At 41.8% G+C, this 22,500-nt stretch overlaps 1 protein-coding gene across 1 annotated transcript in view; it reads left to right on the top strand.

The window, feature by feature from the left end:
* The window catches only part of LOC135116499 (girdin-like), a 129,662-nt gene that overhangs the window by 75,507 nt on the left and 31,655 nt on the right, over nucleotides 1-22,500 (top strand). The window contains exon 3 of the mRNA XM_064034007.1: nucleotides 7,422-7,530. Coding sequence (XP_063890077.1) covers nucleotides 7,422-7,530 — 109 coding nt within the window. The remainder of the gene's footprint in view (nucleotides 1-7,421; nucleotides 7,531-22,500) is intronic.

Genomic DNA, 22,500 nt, shown 5'->3' with positions numbered 1-22,500 from the left:
GATTATATCTTCTTGGTGGTATTTTTGTTTATTTATTTATTTTTTTCCATTTTGCGTCTTTTTCCAATCATTGTCTTCGTCCGTGTGTCATTTGTTTTATTCATGGTCTTCTTTTTTGTTGTCTCTTTCCTTTCCTGTCATTATTTTTCTCTCCAGTTATCTTGTTTTTTTTTTTTTTTAGTTATATTTTCCAGGTGTTATTTATTTATTTATTTTTTTTATACAGTTTGCGTCTTTTTCCAATCATTGTCTTCCTTCGTGTGTCTTTGGTTTTATTCATAGTCTTCTTGTTGTTCTTTCCTTTCCATTTATTGCTTTCCTTCCAGTTATCACGTTCTTTTAGCTGTCATATCCCTCGGGAGTAATTTTCATAGTTATCATCTCTTCCCAGCTTTTGTCTTGCTTCTATTAATAGTCTTCCACTTGTTATCTCTTTCTTTTCCAGTCACTACTTCTCCTTCCAGTACCATTATCGTCTTTCATTCATATTGTTCCTTTTTCCATTCATTATAATCCTTGAGTTTCTATTGCTTTATCTCTCCTTCTAGTCACCATCTGCTCATGATCAACCTGCAGTCTTCACTTTCTCCTTCCATTCATCACTACACTCCAATTATCATCTTCTCCTTCCAGTCACAAGCTTCATCTTCCACTCACCATCACTTCTCCCAGTCATCGTCTCTTGCAGTTATCATTTTCTCCTTCCAGGCATCATTCTTTGTCTCACTCGTCATCTTTGTTCTCTGTCTCGTATTCATGTATCGCGTCGCGGGCACAGAGAAGACACAAGACTCATGCATACTTTGATAAGATTAAGACAAGGCAAGGCAAGGCAAGAAAGCAGGATGGTAGGGGAAGAGAAACAGGCTGGAAAGGCAAGGCAGGGGAAGAGAGGCAGGGAGGCAAGTAGGAAGGCAGTGTGAGAGATAACCAGGCGAGCAGAAAGGGAGACAGGAAAGAAAGTATATTGGCAAGCAGAGACGGACAGGAAAAGAGATGAGCAGGCAGATAAACAAAGGAGGAAGGACAGGGAAGGAAAAAGCTTGACAGGCAGACAGGAAGGCAAGGAAAGAGATTAACAGGCAGACAGAAAAGGAGACAGGTAGGAAAGTACGTAGACAGGCAGACAGAAAGGAAGACAAGGAGGAGATAGGTAGACAGTGAAAGAGATAAACAGGTAGACAGGTAAGGAGAGAGACAAGAAATTAAACAGACAGGCACACAAATAAGTAAGGAGACTGAAAGAGGTTAAACTAGGAAAGAGACGAAGAAAGTAGACAAGAGGACAGAAAGTAAAGGTAGACAGATAGACAGATAGACAGACAGCACGCACCTTAGTAAACAGCACTCACTGATTGGACAAGGCAATAGAAAAAAAGTTAATGGGGGGATAGTGTCCTTAATCCTCTCTTTGCGTGTTGAGGGGCATGAGAGTGCTATAGTTAGTTGCTGTGTTGGGAAAGAGATTAAGTATTTACCTACCTCATATTACCTGTATTATATGTTATTATTACTATTTTTTTATGTAAGAGGGAAAAGAAAAAGAAAAACGCTCTCTAAGGTGCCAGTGCCCATAACAGCCAGAAAGGAAGGTATTGTACATGTCCTTCATATATCCACGTGTTTTTATCTGTTTATCCAGTCTTCCCTTTACTCTCCTGTCCCTTTCTCATATATATCTCTCTTACTTTAGACTGGGTTTTTTCTAACTTATCAGGGAGGTGGCTGTTTCTTCTTCCTTTGTGTACCTTTGTGTTTGACTGTTGAGGGAACTTCGTATTCCAGAGAGAGAGAGAGAGAGAGAGAGAGAGAGAGAGAGAGAGAGAGAGAGAGAGAGAGAGAGAGAGAGAGGGGGGGTGAGGAAACTTGAAGAGCAAAGCAAACCTGAGAGAAATAAGTGTCTGGATATTGACTTAGGAGCACACACACACACACACACACACACACACACACACACACACACACACACACACACACACACACACACACACACACACACACACACACACACACACACACACACACACACACACACACACACACACACACACACACACACTGAGTCATAACCAGTAACTTTCTCACGCACGGAGGCAAGAAATCATGAAACCATTGTGTGTGTGTGTGTGTGTGTGTGTGTGTGTGTGTGTGTGTGTGTGTGTGTCTGTCTGTCTATCTGTCTGTCTGTGTGTCCTCTCTCGGATGTCCGGACCGTGAACTTAAATTGATGGGAGCGGGAGGGAAGGAGGCATTGATGGAGGGACTAATGGAGGGAGGGAGGGAGGGAGGGAGGGAGGGAGGGAGGGAGGGAGGGAGGGAGGGAGGGAGTGTGACCTTGAGCGGGCGATTCCGACGCTGCACAAATTGGAGAGAAGGGTGGAGGAATGGAGGTAGGGAAGGAGGGAGGGAAAGGAGGGAAGGAGGGAAGGAAGGAAGGGAGGGAGTTAAGTTTGTACCTGCACGTGACGGTCAATAAGGCTACAGGTGAAAAAACTCTCACCTGTCACTCCCTCCTCCTCCTCCTCCCTTCCTTCCTTCTTTCCTTCTTTCTTTCTTTCCTTCTCTCCTCCTCCTCTTTCTTTCATACTGCAACGTGATTCCTCTTGTTCTTGTTCTTGTGGTTTTTATATTTTTGCTTTCTTGTTTTTTTTCTCGTTTTTTTTTTTTTTTCGTTTCTTCGTGTTGATAATTTCGTCTTTGTTGTTGTTGTTGTTGTTGTTGTTGTTGTTGTTGTTTGCTTTGTTGTTGGACTTTTTTTTCTCCTCCTCCTCCTCCTCCTCCTCCTCCTCCTCCTCCTCCTCCTCCTCCTCTTCCACGTCCTCACTGATCACTTTCCCTTCCTTCCTCCTCCTCCTCCTTTTCCTCTTCCTCTTCTTTACAATCCCTTTACAATACAGCTTTATCTCACCTTGTTCAATCTTCCTTTCTTCCTTCCTTCCTTCCTTCCTTCCCTTCTCAATCTTTATCACTCCTCCTCTTTCACTTTCTTTCTCACTCTCTCTTTTATTCCTTCATATGCATCCATCTTTACTCAATATACTCTTCTTCCTCATTTGCAGTAACTCTCCTTCTTTATTGCTGTTTTGCTGGTTTTTCCACACGTTATCATGATTTTTTCCCCTATTGTCCTTTATTCCGTTATTTATTCCTCCTCCTCCTTGTCTCTCTCTGTCACGATTCTTGTCTTTCGTCGATTTTTCTTTTTTTCTTTTCTTTTTTTTTTTTACTCCTTTTGTGTCTACCTGATCGTGTCTTCAGAAACGCTGTTGTTTTTGTTGTTGTTGTTGTTGTTGTTGTTGTTGTTGTTGTTGTTGTTGTTGTTGTTGTCTTCTCTCCTCCTCCTCCTCCTCCTCCTCCTCCTCCTCTCGAGATCTCGGTGGCGTGGTAGACTCGTGCTACCTTCAGACTCATCCGCTGGAGAAGGAGAAAGAGGAGCAGGAGGAGAAAGAGAAGGAAGAGAGGGAGGAGGAGGAGGAGGAGAAGGAGGAGGAGGAAGAGGAGGAGGAGGAGGATTATGGTGAGTTTCAGAAATGAATCGACTGGAAGAGAGAGAGAGAGAGAGAGAGAGAGAGAGAGAGAGAGAGAGAGAGAGAGAGAGAGAGAGAGAGAGAGAGAGAGGTGGTTTGTGTTGCTATTCTACTTTATAATCTGCCGCCCTCACTTCATCACACACACACACACACACACACACACACACACACACACACACACACACACACACACACACACACACACACACACACACACACACACACACACACACACACACACACACACACACACACACACACACACACACACACACGTAAGTACATTTAAGTAGTCTCGCTGTCTCCCCCACACGTTCATGACTCAGATGTAAGTGATTAGTGTGGACTGTAGCTAGGTAGTTAGTGAGATGTGTGTGTTTGTATCTTTTGTGTATATTTGTTAGTTTAATATTCGATTAGTGTCACTTGGATAGATAAATGGATATAGGTGGATAGATAGATAGATAGACAGACAGACAGACAGACAGACAGACAGACAGACAAGCAGATAGATGGATAAAATAGTTTCACAATTCCACATTTGTCGTGCGCACACACACACACACACACACACACACACACACACACACACACACACGCAAAGTAACAGCCTCGCGTTTTGCCTCTTCCTAGTGGACAGGGGCGGGCCATCACCTGTCCTCATTATGTACCTGAGCATACTGCACCAGCGCGCCACCTCCCTGCCCAGCCTGTACCCAGCGTTCAGAGGGTTGCTTGACTTTCCACCCGCGCTCCGACACCGCCGTTGCGACTAAGCGTGGACTGCATACTTACGCCTGTATTCTGAAACTCTTTGCTCTCTCTCTCTCTCTCTCTCTCTCTCTCTCTCTCTCTCTCTCTCTCTCTCTCTTACCATGACTATTTTCAAAGGTCGTAAAGATGATTAGCGTGGTTCTCAAGGGTGCTTCTCCTGTTCATAGTGTAGAAGTTTTGTTAATTTGTCACTAGAACCATATAAGTACTCTTAAGAACCACTAACTTCAACTGAAACCTTTTGGAAGTAGTGGAGGGCAGTGTGAGTGTTTCAGGCGAGGCAGTGACTGGCTTGCCGACTCTTTCATGTTCGACAAGGATTGCACCCCTCATGAGACCCACAGTGCAGTCATGAGGGTTGTCAAGGTTCTGGTGATAGACTTAGATGCAGCTTTGCCGTGTGTGGTTTCATGTTCGACAAGGATTGCACCCCTCATGAGACCCACAGTGAAGTCATGAGGGTTGTCAAGGTTCTGGTGATAGATTAACAAGGGTTCTGCGCATTGAACAGACTCAAGTGCAAGTTATAAGCTGTTTGAAGGGTGTTAGCGTGGTTCTCGTGAGTGTGATGAGAACGTTGCATCATCAGAGAACACACACACACACACACACACACACACACACACACACACACACACACACACACACACACACACACACACACACACACACACACACACACACACACACAAAAAAAAAAAATGAGAACTCGGCTAATTATCTCTATGGCCTTTGAAAAATAATAATGATGAAATAACAAAGCTTTTAAGAATACAACCCTTTAGAATGCTGTCTGAATATACTTATGTCCTCCTCTCACACACACACACACACACACGCACACACGTTGGGGGTTAGTGCGTTCGTGCGTATGTAAGTTATACTATCGCCAATATTGCGTGTTCCTAATTGCTAATATATTGTTTCCTGTGCTGATATTGCATCTCTCTCTCTCTCTCTCTCTCTCTCTCTCTCTCTCTCTCTCTCTCTCTCTCTCTCTCTCTCTCTCTCTCTCTCTCTCTCTCTCTCTCTCTCTCTCTCTCTCTCTCTATCGACTAGTATCGTTGTTCAGAGGAGGAGGAAGAAGAAGAAGAAGAAGAAGAAGAAGAAGAAGAAGAAGAAGAAGAAGAAAAATAAGAACAGAAATGACCAAACAAACACGAGAAAAAAGGAGATGGTAGTGATGAAGAGGGAAAAAAGGAAGATTGGAGAAGAAGCGGGGAACAAAAGAATATAGAAGAAAAAAAGAGACAGAGGAAAAAATTGGAGGAAAGAGAAGAAGTCAGTGAAAGAAAGAAGGAAAGGAGGAAGGATAAAGAGGATTAAAAATAAATACAGTGAGAGGAAAAAGAAAAGGAAAAAGGACGAGGAGGAGGAGAAGGAGGAGGAGGAGGAGGAGGAGGAGGAGGAGGAGGAGGAGGAGGAGGAGGAGGCAAGGGATAAAGTTTAAAGAATGGTAGGGTAGGAGGAACAAGGATAAGGGAAGGAGGTGGGGAAGGAAAGAAGAAGAGAGGAGGGGAGAAGAGAGGAGAGAAGAAGAGAGATGATAATGAAGGAGGAGGCGATAAAAATGTTTCCTGGATTAATCTTCTTCTTCTTCTTCTTCTTCTTCTTCTTCTTCTTCTTCTTCTTCTTCTTCTTCTTCTTCTTCTTCTTCTTCTTCTTCTTCTTCTTCTTCTTCTTCTTCTTCTTCTTCTTCTTCTTCTTCTTCTTCTTCTTCTTCTTCTTCTTCTTCTTCTTCTTCTTCTTCTTCTTCTTCTTCTTCTTCTTCTTCTTCTTCTTCTTCTTCTTCTTCTTCTTCTTCTTCTTCTTCTTCTTCTTCTTCTTCTTCTTCTTCTTCTTCTTCTTCTTCTTCTTCTTCTTCTTCTTCTTCTTCTTCTTCTTCTTCTTCTTCTTCTTCTTCTTCTTCTTCTTCTTCTTCTTCTTCTTCTTCTTCTTCTTCTTCTTCTTCTTCTTCTTCTCCACGGGAAAGACAGAAAGTAGATTCTGGAAAAAAAAAGAAACGAAGAGAGAGAGAGAGAGAGAGAGAGAGAGAGAGAGAGAGAGAGAGAGAGAGAGAGAGAGAGAGAGAGAGAGGAAGACGATAGATTATTGAAAGAAGTAAAAAGAAAACGAAGGAGAAAGACGAAGGGAGAAGGAAGAATAATATTGGAGATAAAGAGAGAAAGAGAGAGCGAATAAAAGGGACGAGAAGCTAAAAGATAATACAGTTGTGAAGAAAAATGGGAAAAGAAAACAAAGAATGAAGGGAAAGAGAAGGAAGAATAATGATGAAGAGAATAAAAGAGTGGGAGAGACAGATGAGGAAACATGGCGAGGAAACTGGAAATGGAAAAAGATGAGGAGGAGGAGGAAGAGAAGGGGGAAGAGGAGGAGGAGGAGGAGGAGAAGGAGGAGGAGGTCAAGATATAAAAAGGAGAGAAAGAAAGCATTATAGGTAAGTAAGGGAAGAAGGAAAGAAGGATTGAAGGAAGGAAGAGGGACAGGAAGAATGAACGAAGGAAAAATAGAAGAGAAGAGAAAGGAAGGAAGAAAAAAGAAGGAAGAAAAGAAGGAAGGAAAAAAGAAGAAAGATAAAAATGAACGAAATAAGGAAGGGAAGAGAAAAAAAGTGAGAAAGTAAAATAGTGAAACAAATAGAAAAAAAAGATTAAAAGGAAAGATAAAAAAGAACACAGAGAGAGAGAGAGAGAGAGAGAGAGAGAGAGAGAGAGAGAGAGAGAGAGAGAGAGAGAGAGAGAGAGAGAGAGAGGTATGTCATTAATCACTCAAGTAACAAGTTCCATTCGTTTTTTTTTCTTTTTTCCTCCTTTTTTCTTTCCTTTTTTATTCCCTTTTCAATCTTCTGAAAGTTTGAACGAGACGAGAAATAGTTGCCTCTCTCTCTCTCTCTCTCTCTCTCTCTCTCTCTCTCTCTCTCTCTCTCTCTCTCTCTCTCTCTGGGCCTTCATATAACGCTATATAACTGTATATAACTCTATCTAACTCTTCTCCCTATGTAATTTTCCTATGAAACACGTACGTAACTTCCCTCTAACTTTGGTATGGTGTAACTCTGTGTATCTCTAAGTAAACCTCTAAGTAACTATCAATAACTGTAACTCTTCCTTCTTGCAGTGACGGGCGGGATGGTGGAGGCCGCCCGGTGAATCGCCACCCAACTGATGCCGCCTCTCGTCTCACTAACCTTGCTGCGCTTCTCCTGCACATCAAGGCATTCTATCAGGTGAGTGAGCCCTCCTGTGTGTGTGTGTGCGTGTGTGTTGGGGGAGAGGGGGGCAGTTAGTGTGTTGGTATTATTGTTTACCTGAGTATACCTGTGTTTTGTGGTTTGTTTGTTTTATTTGTTGTGTTGGTGTTAGTGTGTAGCTGTGTTGCGTGTGCTGGGCTTACCTGTGTTGAGAATGTTGGTGTTAGTTTACTTGTGTTCTGTGTGTGTTTTAGTCAGTCAGTCAGTCAGTCAGTCAGTCAGTCAGTCAGTCAGTCGGTTTTTATTTTTCTCTTTGTCTCTTTCTTTCGTTTCTTTATTTTAATCAATCATTCACTCAGTCAGTCAGTCAGTCAGTCAGTCAGTCAATCAATCAATCAATCAGTTGTTTTTTCTTTGCATCTCTCTCTCTCTCTCTCTCTCTCTCTCTCTCTCTCTCTCTCTCTCTCTCTCTCTCTCTCTCTCTCTCTCTCTCTCTCTCTCTCTCTCTCTCTCTCTCTCTCTCTTTCTTCGTTTCTTTTCTGTTCTCGTTCTCTTTTGTCCATTTCTCTCCTTATCTCTTTTCTGATTTTCTTTCTCTCTATTTTTATGTTTATCCTCTTATTTGTCCGTCTGTTTGTCTGTCTGTGCCTGTCTCTCTGTCTCTCCTTGTCTTGCCTTCGTTTCTGTATCTGTCTGTCTATCTACCTGTCCCCCCTCACCCCCTCTCTTTCTCTCTGGCCATCTGTCTTTTTTTTCCTTTCTCTCTCTCATTTTTCCCCCTTCAAGTGGTGGTAGGCCTACACTATAAAGCTCCCACAAAAGAAGTGTACAATTTCACTGGCCAGAAGGTGAAACTCTATTTGCATTCTGCCTAAAAAAAAAAAAAAATAATAATAAAAATAATGAGTTTTTTTTTATATTCATTCTTTCCCGCCTCTGGTTCTGTGTGTGTGTGTGTGTGTGTGTGTGTGTGTGTGTGTGTGTGTGTGTGTGTGTGTGTGTGTTCGTTTGTGGGTATATCTCTTGCCTCTTCTCGTATTCACCCTTTCATCCTCTATTGTTTATTCATCTTTCTTTCTTTCCATCTCTCTCTCTCTCTCTCTCTCTCTCTCTCTCTCTCTCTCTCTCTCTCTCTCTCTCTCTCTCTCTCTCTCATTCTGTCATTCTTTTCCTTTATTTTTTCTTTATCTTCACAATCTTTTCTCACTGCCTCCGGTTCACTCTACCATTAATTCTTCCTTTTTTCTTTATGTCTTTTCTTAGTCTTTTTTCTTGCTTTTTTTTTATCAGTCAAGCTGCGTATAATTCTGTGCTGTTCATTCCCTGTTTCTCTGTGTTCGTGCATATGTGTGTTTCTGTGGCTCTCTTATGATTCCGTGTCTTTTCTGTTCTCTTTCCCTTCTGTTTTCAATATCTGTTCCATTCTCTTCTGTTTGCCTTCATTTATGTGTGTTTGAGTGTCCCTTTGTAGCTCTCTATGTACGATTCTCTCTGTCTTTCTCTCTATGCCTCTCTCTTGTCAGTTATTTAGCTCTATTTTCAGTGTGGTTCATTTTCTTTCCGTCTCTTCATTTTAGTCTTTGTGTCTCTCTGCCTAGTTTTCTATGGCTGATACTCTCTCTTTCTCTCTCTCTTGTCACTTATTTATCTCTGTGTAGCGTTCTATGTCTGATTCTCTCTCTACCTCCCTCTTTCGTTATTTTTTTACCCCTGTTCACTGTCTCTGGTTCATTCTCTGTGTGTCTTCGTGTTTGATCCTTTGAGTGTCTCTGTGGCGCCGTCTTCGTGGTCTCAGCCTGACTCTACCCCAGGGAGGTACGTAAGTAAACACTCTAGACAAACAGGTCACTTTTACACCGCAAGGAAAAGCAAACAGAGTGAGGTTGTGAGATGTAGATCCCAGATTTTTTTCCCCCTTTTCTTCAAAGAGGTAAAGTTTAAACTGCTTAAATTTTTTTTCTTCTCGCTTTTTCTCTTTCTCACTCTGCTTAAAGACAAACAGCGTGATGTGTGTAATAGGGAGATGGAGTTCATTTGTTTATTTGTTAATTTTTATAGGGGGAAAATACAAGCTGACCAATTTTTCCTTCCATATTTTTTTTTTTTTTTACTATTTTTTTTTCAGGATTTGGGTAAACAGTGCAGGTAATGAGGGGTAGTTTTCCATCACAAGGAAGACCAAACAGCGTGACTTTCTAGAGAGACTGATTTATTCATCTATTTATTTATTTATTTTTTTTTTAAGTTTTTGTAAGTGAAATAAAAAAAAATATATATACATATCGCTCTTTTTTCTTTCATCAGTGTAGAAAAAATTAACTTTACACAAAAAAAAATAAATAAAAGCGTGACTTTCTAGTAAGATGGAGCTCATTATTATTTTTTTTAGAGGTATAGAGAAAAAAAATGTCCTTCGCTTTTTTTTTCCACTGTTTTAATATTTTCCGCATACAGTACAAACAAATAGATAAGTTTTTTTTGCGTCACAAGGAAATCAAACAACGTAACTTACTAGAGAAATTAACTTTATATATATATATTTGTTCTCTCCTTAAGTCAAAACGTACGCGAATTTTTTTTTCCTCTTTCTCTTCACTGTTTCAAGTTTTCCGTAAGCATTGCAGACAAACAAGTGAGCTTTACGTAACGAGGAGGCGAGAAGGACCAAACGACTTAGCTTTAAAAGTGAAATGAAGCTTTATTTTCCCTTTCTTTTTCAGGGTGACAAACACTACGCACATTGTTTTATTTCCTTTGTTTTTCCTTTTCTCGGTAATACGATATTTTTTTTCCTGTAATATAATGTAATGGGAAAATGTGTGTTTAGTTTCCTTTTTTTCCAGGACAGCAAACACTAGACACCTTTTATTTTCTTTCCTTTCTCTTTCTTTTCCCACTAATGTATATTTTTTTTCTATTCTGGAATGTAATGAGAATGTCGGTGTTTAATTTTTTTTTCCCTTTTTTTCTTTTCCCATGAACAGCAAGCACTAAACAGCCTTTTTGTCTCTTTTTCTCTTTCTTTTCCCTTCAGTACAACTCATTAAGTCTTTTTCCTAGATAGATAAACATTTTTTCTTATATTTTTGCTTTTCTCTGTAATAATTTTTTTTTCTTTTGTGCACTGTAGTGTGAATGCAGTTCGTTACCTCTTTGCTCTCTCTCTCTCTCTCTCTCTCTCTCTCTCTCTCTCTCTCTCTCTCTCTCTCTCTCTCTCTCTCTCTCTCTCTCTGGTAAACAATACTATTTCTTTCTGTCTCTCCTTGTCTCTATAATACAGTTCTATGATATAATGTACCTAGTAAATATCTTTTTGTTTTTCATTTTCTTTTTTTCTTGGGTGACAAACACTGGTATATCTGTTTTTCCTTCTCCTGTAATACAATTCTGTGATACAATTTTTTTCTTTTCTATCTCTAATACAATTCTGTGCAACAACTTGCTGGGAATATAGCTTAATCTTTTTTTCCATTTTTTTTATTTCTTCTTTTCATCTTTAACAACACTCTGTGATAAAAGTCAGTGGTAAATGTAGCGATATATATTTTTTTCTTTATCCTACGAGGCCAAACATAATTTTTCTGCTTCGTTTTCTTTCACCTTAATGCAGTTCTGTGATACAAGTAAAAAATGAAAATGTGTCCAGTTCTTATCCTTCTACTCACTGAACTCTAAATCCTTCTCTATTTTTTTTTCCCTCTTCGAAAGTCTCTTCTACTTTTCTTTCCTCCTCACCTAAGCTCTCAATTTTTCTCTCTTTTAATCTCCCCTCATCTTTTTTCTCTCCTAATATAAACTCTACCCTATTTTTCTCCTCTCCTAAAATTTCATCCTCTATTTATTCTTTCTCTTCTTCTTAACTCTCCTCTGTTCTCGTTTCCCTGTTCTCTAATCTCTCTTTCATCACGTATCTTTTCTCTTCTAGTCTCTTCTCTATTCTCCTTTCTCCTTCACCTAACCTCTCCTTCTTTACTTATTTCTATCATCTTCTAAATTGTTCTCTGTTCTCCTTTCCCCTTCATCTAACCTCTCCTTCTCCACCTATCTTCCCTCTTCTTCTAATTTCTCCTCCATTCTTCTTTCCCCTTTATCTGTCTAACCTCTTCTTCTCTACGCATATTTCCTCCTCCTCCTCCTCCTCCTCCTCATCTCTCTAATTCAGCGCACGAGGAGGGGAGGTGAGGAAAACGAAAGAGCGGTAGAGACCCAAACTTTCTCCCCCAAACTAAACTAATTGAAATATGACGTAAGCAAGATGACTCGAACGAAGGGTGGAAATGTAAACACACACCTGTCTTTTTTTTTTCGTGTGTGTGTGTGTGTGTGTGTGTGTGTGTGTGTGTGTGTGTGTGTGTGTGTGTGTGTGTCTGAAGTGTTTTTGCTTTGTGTGATTTTGCGATTTGAAAAGTTAGGTAGCTGTGTAAGTCTCTCTCTCTCTCTCTCTCTCTCTCTCTCTCTCTCTCTCTCTCTCTCTCTCTCTCTCTCTCTCTCTCTCTCTCTCTTTCTCTCCTATGCATTCTTTCCTCTTCACCCTCTTTCCCTCCCATCTCTCCATTCACCCCTTTCCTCCACGTCAGCAGGAGAGGAAAGGAGGGAGGGAGAGAAGATGGGGAATTGGAGAAGGAGGGAAGGAATGAGGGGGAGAGAGAGAGAGAGAGAGAGAGAGAGAGAGAGAGAGAAGGAGGGAAGGAGGGAGGGAGCCGTGATTTACACACAATAGCTGTGGTCAAGATGGAGGCAAGGAGAGAAGGAGTTAAGAGGAGAGAAGGAGGCAAAAGGAGAGGGGAGAGAAGGAGTGAGGAGGGAAAAAAGGAAAGGGTAAGGCAAGGAATGAAGAAAAGAAGAGGGAGGGGAAATAATTTATGAGTGAGGGCGTGGAAAACAGAAGGCAAGAAGGGAAACTGAGAGGAAGGTAAAGGAAAAAAGAGAGGGAGGGAAAGAAGGGAGGAATGGAGGGTGAGAGAGAGGGAGGGAGGGAGGGATGGATGAAGGAAAGGAAGGAGGATTGAAGAAAGGGGTTGATGTATGGAATAAAGGAGGAAAGGAAGAAAGAAAGGAAAAGAACGAAGATAAAAAGAAGAAACAAAGAAGGAAAGAAGGAAAAGGAAGAAAGAAAGAAGAAAAGGAAGAGAATGAAAATAAGATAAGGAAGAGACAGAACAAAGGAAGAAAAACAGAAAAGAGAGAACGAAATAAATGAAAAAGAAATTATGAGAAAAAAATGAGATGTCTACTCTCTCTCTCTCTCTCTCTCTCTCTCTCTCTCTCTCTCTCTCTCTCTCTCTCTCTCTCTCTCTTTAGTGGTGTTTAGCAAGGCGTTCTCCTGAGCCAGTTCCTTTTACTCGTAAAGCGAGGGATTAAAGGACGAGGGGAGACTGAAGGAAAATTGCAAAGAAAACGGAAGCTATGAGGCGAAGGAGGAGGAGGAGGAGGAGGAGAAGAGGAATAATAAGAATAAGAAGAAGATTTTGAGATTTATTTTTCTAACCGTCCTTCATCACATTTCTTCTCTTTCGTATCTTCTTCCTCCATCTTCCTTCTTTATCATCTTCTATCCTACATTCTCTCTCTCTCTCTCTCTCTCTCTCTCTCTCTCTCTCTCTCTCTCTCTCTCTCTCTCTCTCTCTCTCTCTCTCTCTCTCTCTCTCTCTCTCTCTCACGTTTCCTTCCGTTCTCCTTCATTCTTCCCTCCATCCTTTCTTCCTTGTCTATATCCTTCTTTTCTTATTCTCCTCCCTTCTCTTCTTTTCCTATCTTCCTCCTTCTCTTCCTCCCTCTCCCCCTCCTTTCCTTCCTACCTTCCTATCTTCCTACTTTCCTTACTTCCTTCCTCCTTCTCCTCCTTTACCTCCCTACCCTCTCTCTTAATGGCCCTTCCCTACTCCTTTTTTCTTATCTTCCTTTCCTTTTTTTATTTCTCCCTTTCTTCTTGTTTTCTTCCTTCTTTCCTAACCTTCCCTTCTTGACTTCCTTCTCCTGCTTTCCTATCTTCCTTTCTGTCCCTTCTTCATTCCTCATTTCCTTCCTAACCTTCCCTCTTTTCCTTCCTTCTTTCCTTCCTTCCTTCCTTTCTTCCTTTCGTTTTCTCCCTCCCTCCCTCCCTCCCTGTCACAGCACTCAGAATGGAAGGCGTCGACTTTCCTTCAAAAACTTCCTTCGCTGTCCAATTTCGGGAAGTTTCGTCCAATCAGACAGCTCCCTAAATATTTTCCCTTTCCTCTGCACTGATTCACGGAGGAGGAAATTAAACACGTGCTGTCCATTCCTTCATTCCGCATTTTTTTCCTTTTTCCCTCCATTCGTTTCCATCTTTTCCCCCTTCCTTTTCCTGTTCCCCTTTTTTTTTAATTTTCTCTTTCTTTTTTTTTGTAATTTTGCTGGTTTTATTGTTGTTCTGTAATTCTCTCTCTCTCTCTCTCTCTCTCTCTCTCTCTCTCTCTCTCTCTCTCTCTCTCTCTCTCTCTCTCTCTCTCTCTCTCTCTCTCTCTCTCTCTCTCCGCACCTGCAGCTAATCCCCAGGTAATCTTCCCCTTCTTCCCCCCTCTCTCTCTCTCTCTTCTCCCCCTTCCCCTCTCCCTCTCCCCTCGCCTCCCAGTTGACACACCTCCTCTCTTTACTCTTCCTCTCACTCTTCTCTTTTTTCATCACTTTCACCACCACCACCATCATCATCATCATCATCATCATCATCATCATCATCATCATCATCATCATCATCTGTTTACTCTTCCTCCTCCTCCTCTCACCTTCCTCCTCTTACTTTGCTTCTTAGCCGTGGGAGAGCTTGGAAGTAAATATCACACGCACACACACACACACACACACACACACACACACACACACACACACACACACACACACACACACACACACACACACACAGGGACAAGGTAAAACTTTTCCAGGTAAGAGAGAGAGAGAGAGAGAGAGAGAGAGAGAGAGAGAGAGAGAGAGAGAGAGAGAGAGAGAGAGAGAGAGATAATAATAGGGAATAGAAGGAGAAGGAAAGTTGTATATGCCCTTCTTGTTAGCGCCCTGAGGCTGTTCGAGGAGGAGGAGGAGAAAGAAGAAGAGGAGGAGGAGGAAGAGGAGGCCAGAAGCGCTCCTGACAGGAAAGATGAGGAGGAACAGAGGAAGCGGGTGTGGTGAAAGTAGGATGAAGAAGAAGGAGGAGGAGTGGAGGAGGAAGAGGAGGAGGATGAAGAAGAGGAGGTGGAGGAGGAGGAGGAGGAGTAGGTGACCATGATAGAAGTTAGATGAAGAAGAAAAAGATCAGGAGGAGGAGGAGGAGGAGGAGGAAGAAGAAGAAGAAGAAGAAGAAGAAGAAGAAGAAGAAGAAGAAGAAGAAGAAGAAGAAGAAGAAGAAGAAGAAGAAGAAGAAGAAGAAGAAGAAGAAGAAGAAGAAGAAGAAGACAAGGAACACAAAAGTCAATAAAAAAAGCAGCAGCAGACCTGTTGCCTCTTGCATGGTTGATATATGGCGGGGATTAAGCAGTAAGGAGGAGGAGGAGGAAGAGGAAGAAGAAGAAGAAGAAGAAGAGGAAGACGAGGAGAAAGTGGTAATAGAAAAAGAGGAGTAGGATGAAGAAGGGGCGCAGACTGTATGGTTGAAAAGAGGAAGAGGAAGAAGAGAAAGGAGGAGGAAGAGAAAAGAGGAGGAAGAGAAAGGAGGAGGAGGAGGAGGAGGAGGAGGAGCGTTGATTGATTAACTGATTGAGTTCTTGGCGGGAAGAAGAGGAGGGATGAAAGAGAACAGACTTAGCTGGAGGAGGAGGAGGAAGGGGAGGTGGAGGAGGAGGAGGAAGAGGAGGAGGAGGAGGAGGAGGACGACGACGAAGACATCCTTGTGAAGATGTACGACCGCTGGAGACTTGTCGCTAATGACTTCAAGGGCGGGAGGAGGGGGAGGAGGAGGAGGAGGAGGAGGAGGAGGAGGAGGAGGAGGAGGAGGAGGATTAAGGAAAAGTTTCAGGAGAAGTTTAAGGAAGTAAATAAAGAGAAAAAGTGAAAAAGGAGCAACGAATAAAGAGAGAGAGAGAGAGAGAGAGAGAGAGAGAGAGAGAGAGAGAGAGAGAGAGAGAGAGAGAGAGAGAGAGAGAGAAGGGATAAGTTTGGTGAGGAGACAGGAATGAATGATGGAGGAGGGGGAAGAGGTAGTAGTGGAGGAAGAGGAGGAGGAGGAGGAGGAGCAGGAGGAGGACAAAGGATATCTTGTTCACAGTGTGGTTTAGTGTTCCTCCTGTCACTCCTTCATGCACTTGTCTCTTGAAGGAGGAGGAATACAAAGGAATACAAAGGAAGTCCAAACAACAACAAGCCCTGAGGTCCTTACTAAGCTCTTTGTGTAACTATTCTACTCTATTAGTGGGAGAGACAGGTTAGCACACGAGGAAATAGAGAAGGAGGAGGAGGAGGAGGAGGAGGAGGAGGAGGAAAGAAAGGAGAAAAGTGGAGGATTCTAGAAGTAGATCTCCAAGTTAATGGAAGAAAAATCCTCCTCCTCCTCCTCCTCCTCCTCCTCCTCCTCCTCCTCCTCCTCCTCCTCCTCCTCCTCCTCCTCCTCCTCCTCCTCCTCCTCCTCCTCGGTTATAACTTCTGGAGAAATGATTTTATGGAATACGCAATTTCTCATTTCCTCCCATTAAGTCTTAACACACACACACACACACACACACACACACACACACACACACACACACACACACACACACACACACACACACACACACACACACACACACATTATCGTCATTAGTAACTTTGTTTATGTATTATTTCAACCTCTACTTAACCTCCTCTTCCTCCTCCTCCTCCTCCTCTTTCTTCTTCTTCTCCTCCTCCTCCTCCTCCTCCTCCTCCTCCTCCTCCTCCTCCTCCTCCTCCTCCTCCTCCTCCTCCTCCTCCTTTCTCTATCTTCTTTTTTCATTCTTTTGTTATCTTCTATATATTTTTTTCTATATTTTTTCATCCTTTTTTTTTTGCATTTTCTATCATCGTCTTTTATTTCCCTATCTTCTTCTTCATCTTTTTTATCCTCTCACAACTACTACATGTACTTCTTCTTCTTCTTCTTCTTCTTCTTCTTCTTCTTCTTCTTCTTCTTCTTCTTCTTCTTCTTCTTCTTCTTCTTCTTCTTCTTCTTCTTCTTCTTCTTCTTCTTCTTCTTCTTCTTCTTCTTCTTCTTCTTCTTCTTCTTCTTCTTCTTCTTCTTCTTCTTCTTCTTCTTCTTCTTCTTCTTCTTCTTCTCCTCCTCCTTTCCCCCTGTTGTTGTTGTTGTTGTTGTTGTTGTTTATCGTTTTCATCATCATCATCATCCATATCATCATCATCTCCTCCTCCTCCTCTTCCTCCTCCTCCTCCTCCTCCTCCTCCTCCTCCTCCTCCTCCTCCTCCTCCTCCTCCTCCTCCCTTTCCTTTGCGCGTCATAAGGTCAGCAATCCCCGTGCTTTTAACTGCCAGCCTCCAGCAACCTTTGTGGTGAAGTAAACACCTTTTTTTCCCTAACACAGTGACGAAATACGAGGTGTTAACGCGGTGCCTTCAGGAAACTACAAACTGGTGTGGTATTATTAATTTTTTCCCTGTCTGATTTTATTATTTTGCTGTTTTGTTATCTTGGTGTTTTAAATTTTTGGTAGTTTTTTTTTATTATTTATTTACTTTTTCTATTTATTTATCTAGTGGTCTTTACAAAGCTCGTGTCATTATTTTTATTTTATTTATTTATTTTTTTTCATCTCGTTTACAGTTTTTATTGTTATTATTGTTTTGGTATTTTTTTATTTATTTACTTTTTTCCTATCTATCTATCTATCTATCAGTTGGTCTTTACAAAACTCGTGTGTCATTGTTTTTATTTATCTATTCTTTTATTTATCTCTTTTTGCAGTTTTTTTTTGTTATTGGTTTTATTTTTTTACTTTTTTTTTTTTTTTTTTTTTTTTTACTTTTTTTTGGTCTCTCATGTCGAGGTGCTCTGTTCTTTTGATGCCTGGAGGAAACTGCTGTGGCGTTATCCATTTTTTCTTTTCTTTTTTTTTTTTTTTTTTGGCGGGGGTCCTAAATTATTCATCTTGTTAGCAGTTAGGTTCTTATTGTATTGTATTCTTTCATTATCTTTTATTTATTTATTTTTTAACCTAATCTGTCTTTTCAAATTGCTACGGTGATTTGGAAGAAACTATCAATTATTATTATTATTATTATTATTATTATTATTATTATTATTATTATTATTATTATTATTATTATTATTAATCTAATTAATTTCATCGCAGTTCTTTTTATCATTGTCTTTCATCTATCATTACTTCAAAGGAGATTTTTTATTTTACTATCATTACCACAACAAGCATTTATAACCCCCTCCATTCCCCGTCGGCGCCCCCAGCAGGAGGAAGGCCCCGGTGACTCACGGCGGCCAGGGCGGGAACAAAGCCTCTGGTGGTGGAGTGCGTCAGGGTGGGAGTGGCGGGGCAGGGAGGGAGTGGCGGGGCGGGGTGGATGGGGCGGGGCGGCCTCGGTGGTCATAACAATAACAGCAGGAATGTGGCGGCGTGACCGGAGGGTAGGTAACTTCCGCTTCCACTAGTCTGGCGCCCCCCTCTCCTACTCCTGCTCTTCCTCCTCCTCCCCTCTCCTTCCCTAACCTTTCTCTGTTTCCATCTCCTCCACCTCCCGTGTCTCTGTGTTTCCATCTCCATTTCTCTCCCCCTTTCCCCTTCCCCCTTCCCCCTTCACCTATTCCTTGTCACTCTCACTCCCCACAGTATCTTTCCCCCTTCCAAGTATCTAGTAGTAGTAGTAGCAGTAGTAGTAGTAGTAGTAGTAGCAGCAGCTTAAGGAAGGCGGGGGAAAAAGAAAAGAGGGAATAACAAAAACATTAAGGACGAGGATGAGAAAGAAAAGAACAGAAATAGAACAGACATAAGTAGTAGTAGTAGTAGTAGTAGTAGTAGTAGTAATAGTAGTAGTAGTAATAGTGGCAGCAGTAGTAGCAGCATCAGCAGCAATAGTAGTAATAGCAGTCCCAGCTGTTGTCTTAGCAGCAAAGCAGTGAAAAGAAAACCAACTTAAACAAACAATCTCAACTTTACTATGCCCCCAGCGAGGACCTGCAGGATAGTGGGGGGCGGGGGAGAGGCTGTTGGGGTCCTGGGCGGGCGGGGACAGGCCTTAGGATATCTTAGGTGGGGCTGGGGAGAGTCTCGGGACGGCAGGGATGAGGAAGTTAGGATTTTTGGGATGAGGCAGGTAGAATGGTCTAGGATGGTCTGTAGGTGAGGGTGGGATGGTCTAGGAAAGGATAGCTGCGAGTGTGAGGCAGGGAGGTGGTGTTGGCAGGGCTGGGGTGGGGCAGGGAAGGCTCTGAAACTCCGGAACGAGGTTAGATTATGAAGTTATGAAGGAGGAGGAGGAGGAGGAGGGGTGGAAATACAAGGAGAGATGTTAAGCGAAAGACAGTCGAATTTTTATTTTTTTTTTTTGTTACGTGAAAACTTGCTGAAAAAATAAATAAAAACAAGATATTCATCACTATTTTCTTTATTTTTATTTATTTATTTATTCTTTTTTTGTTTTTACGTGTGAAGGAGAAAGGTTAAAGATGTTGGGGGAGGGGAGGAAAGAACGCGGAGAGGGGTGAAAGACCTCTTAGCTACCACGCCCCCCCAAAAAAAAAAAAGTAAATAAAATAGAAAAAAAAAGTTACATCTTGCTCTCTCAATAATAAACTTGGTAATCAGACTGACCTTTCGCTCAGTACTTTGACCTTTCTGTAATGCAATGTTCTCATATCATCACCCTAACTTGTTTTTCCTCTCCGCTTTTCTTACGTAAATTCTTGACTTTTCTCTCATCACGTGGGAGGCAAACAAAAAATTAGTATGTTGAGGAGGAGGAGGAAAAAAATAAATAAAGGAAGTGAAGAAATCGTGAAAATAAATAAGGAAGAAAGATAGGAGTGAAAAGAAGAGAGGAAAGAAGGAAGGAAGGAAAGGAGAATGAAGGAAGTAAACAAGGAAGAAATGAAGGAAGGAAGGAAGGAAGGAGTGAAACCAAAAGAATAAGCAAAGATGGAAGGAAGAAGGGCATAGTTATAGATAACGAAAACATGAAGCAAAACAAACAAGGAAGGAAGGAAGGAAGGAAGGAGAAAATTAAAGAACGAAGGAAGGAAGGGAGGGAAGGAGAGATGGAAAAAGAAATACAAACACACACACAAACTTTAGGTACCTATTTTTCTCGCCTCCTTCATGCATACACCCGTCTCAGGAGCGCCCAGGACGAAGCTTAGGCCTCCTGTTTTTCATTCCTACGACTCACAAAGGACTGGCGGGAAAATGTACTACCTCACCCTGCCTCACATCTGCCTCCACTAGCCTGTCTGCCTTGCTGTTGTTTGCCTCACTGTCCTGTCTCTGTCTCAATCTTCCTTTCTTCTTCCGTGTCTCAGCCTGAGTCAGCCTGTCTCCCTCACTCTAGCTCGCCTCACTTCTGTCCACTCTCATTGTCCCAGTCTGCCTTAATCTCCCTCAGTCTGTCTCAGCCTCTCTTTTTTTTCTCTCTCTCCCTGTCTTAACCTTGTCCTTGGTCTCCCTGCCTCACTCCTTACATACCAGCCTCTTTTTAGTTTACTTTAGCTTGTTTAATTTTTGCCTACCTCACTGTCTCACTCTTTCAGTCTGTTTCAGCCTGCCTCAGTATGTCTCCTTCCTACCCTACCTCAGCCTGTCTCACTTTGCCTGCCTCATTTCTGTCCAGCCTCCCTCCCCTCTTCAACCTGCCTCATCCTGTCTCACCCTGTCTCATCCTTGCCTGCCTCATTTGCCCTCCCTTTCACTTCTCGATAAAGTATAGTCAGGTCTGTGTGTCCCTCTCTCTCTCTCTCTCTCTCTCTCTCTCTCTCTCTCTCTCTCTCTCTCTCTCTCTCTCTCTCTCTCTCTCTCTCTCTCTCTCTCTCTCAACCTCAATTCAACACGAGGAAGATTCCAGGAAGGTTTTTTGGGAAGTGGTTTTGATTTTGGTCTTCTCTCTTGAGCTGCTGCGTGAGTAAGCATTTCCCCTCCGTCAGGTGGCAGCGGGAGAGTGTTTATTAAAAGCGAACGTAATGGAAAAGGAAAAAGGGGGGAAGGTAATGGATGGAAAAGAGGAAGGAAGGAAAGGAACGTGGGAGTGAATCGAGTGTAAGAGTTTATCTAGACAAGCAAAGGAAGGGAGGCAATGGGGAGGAAAGGAGGGTGATGGTTGAAGGCAGATGTGTTTTAAAAGTGAAGGGGAAGGAAGGGAAAGGGGAAGGAGAAAAACGTGGGAATCAAATATGAGTTTATCTAGACAAGTAAAGGAAGGGAAGCAATGGGGAGGAAAGGGAGGTGATGGTTAAAGATGGAGGCATTGAAAGAGATGGGAAAGGAAGGGGGAAAAGAGAAAGAAAAGACGTTAAAGTTAAGACAGGAGTGTTAATAAACAAACAAGATAAAGAAAACAACAGGGAACAAAGTAAACAATATTAGAGGAATGCCAGAAGGGAATGAATTTAAAAGGGAAAACTGAACTGAAAAGAGAGAGAGAGAGAGAGAGAGAGAGAGAGAGAGAGAGAGAGAGAGAGAGAGAGAGAGAGAGAGAGAGAGAGAGAGAGAGAGAGAGAGAGAGAGAGAAGGACATGACATTTAAGACAGTGTGAAGAACAGGGAAAGAAAAGCAAGGAGAAGGAAGGAAGGAAGGAACAGGAAACAAAGTAAGGACAGAAGATTTGAAGGAAGTGAAATGAAAAGAAAGACAGGTGTATGTTTTAAAACTGACCAAACATAATTAAAAAAAAAAGTGAAGAAGATTGTGGACAGAGAGAAACAAGACGAAGAAAAAAGTAAACAAGATTGATAGAAGGTCCGAAAAAAAAAATAAAAGAGGAAAATATATAACTGATTCGAATAGAGAGGAAAAAGAGGAAAAAAAAACTATGAAATAAAGACCATTTGGGGAATTGAATGTTTGAAAGTAATAAAGTTAATTTGCAAAACAGTAACTAGAAAACAGGAAAAGAAAAAAAAGAAGAGTCTAGTTAAGCATAATCAAAGCAAAGAGACTAACAAGAAAGAAAGAAAGAAAGAAAATGAAAGAAAAAAGAAAGAAAAGTTAATTGGAAAAATAACTTATTAAACATTGAACGATACTGAAAGAAAAAAAAGAAGGAAAATAAAGGAAACGATAAAATGAAAATGAACTGAAACAAGACGAAGGAAGAAGAAAAATTACGAAACAAACGTAGCAATATGAAAATGAGGTCAAAAGGAAATGAAACAAAAAAAAAAAAAAAGAAAAGAGTTAGAACAATAAAGGAAGACGTATTAGGAAGCAGAGAGAGAGAGAGAGAGAGAGAGAGAGAGAGAGAGAGAGAGAGAGAGAGAGAGAGCAAGTCATTCATCCATACAAGGCAGTACATAACTTAATGAAAGAATTACACGTACAAGATTATTCTGAAATGATCCCTCGAATTGAACTTGTATTTTGTATTGCAAGCCTTTCATTATTCTGAAGCTGATACAAGGTTACTCTCTCTCTCTCTCTCTCTCTCTCTCTCTCTCTCTCTCTCTCTCTCTCTCTCTCTCTCTCTCTCTCTCTCGCTCTCTCTCGCTCTCGTTCACGTTCTCGCTGTGTGTGTGTGTGTGTGTGTGTGTGTGTGTGTGTGTGTGTGTGTGTGTGTGTGTATGATAAGAAACCAGAAAGGAAGCGAAGTAATAGTAGTAGTAGTAGTAGTAATAGTTGTAGTAGTAGTAGTGAGTGTAACATTAAAATCGAGGACACACCGCTAAGGAGGAGGAGGAGGAGGAGGAGGAGGAGGAAGGTAGGGTCCGTGGAGGAGGAGGAGGAGGAGGAGGAAGGCAGGGTCCATTTGGGTCCGAGCGGCGTGGGCGTGAAGGGAAAGTGAAGGTAGTACCAGCTGTGGTCAGGCCGCCCACCCCGCCACCCTTGACCCACGCCCGTCACCGCCCACGCCCCTGTAGCAGT

The sequence above is a fragment of the Scylla paramamosain genome, chromosome 3 (assembly GCF_035594125.1).
Source record: "Scylla paramamosain isolate STU-SP2022 chromosome 3, ASM3559412v1, whole genome shotgun sequence".
NCBI lineage: Eukaryota > Metazoa > Arthropoda > Malacostraca > Decapoda > Portunidae > Scylla > Scylla paramamosain.
Note: the sequence above shows the minus strand (reverse complement) of the source record. Positions and strands in the feature narration are given on the sequence as shown.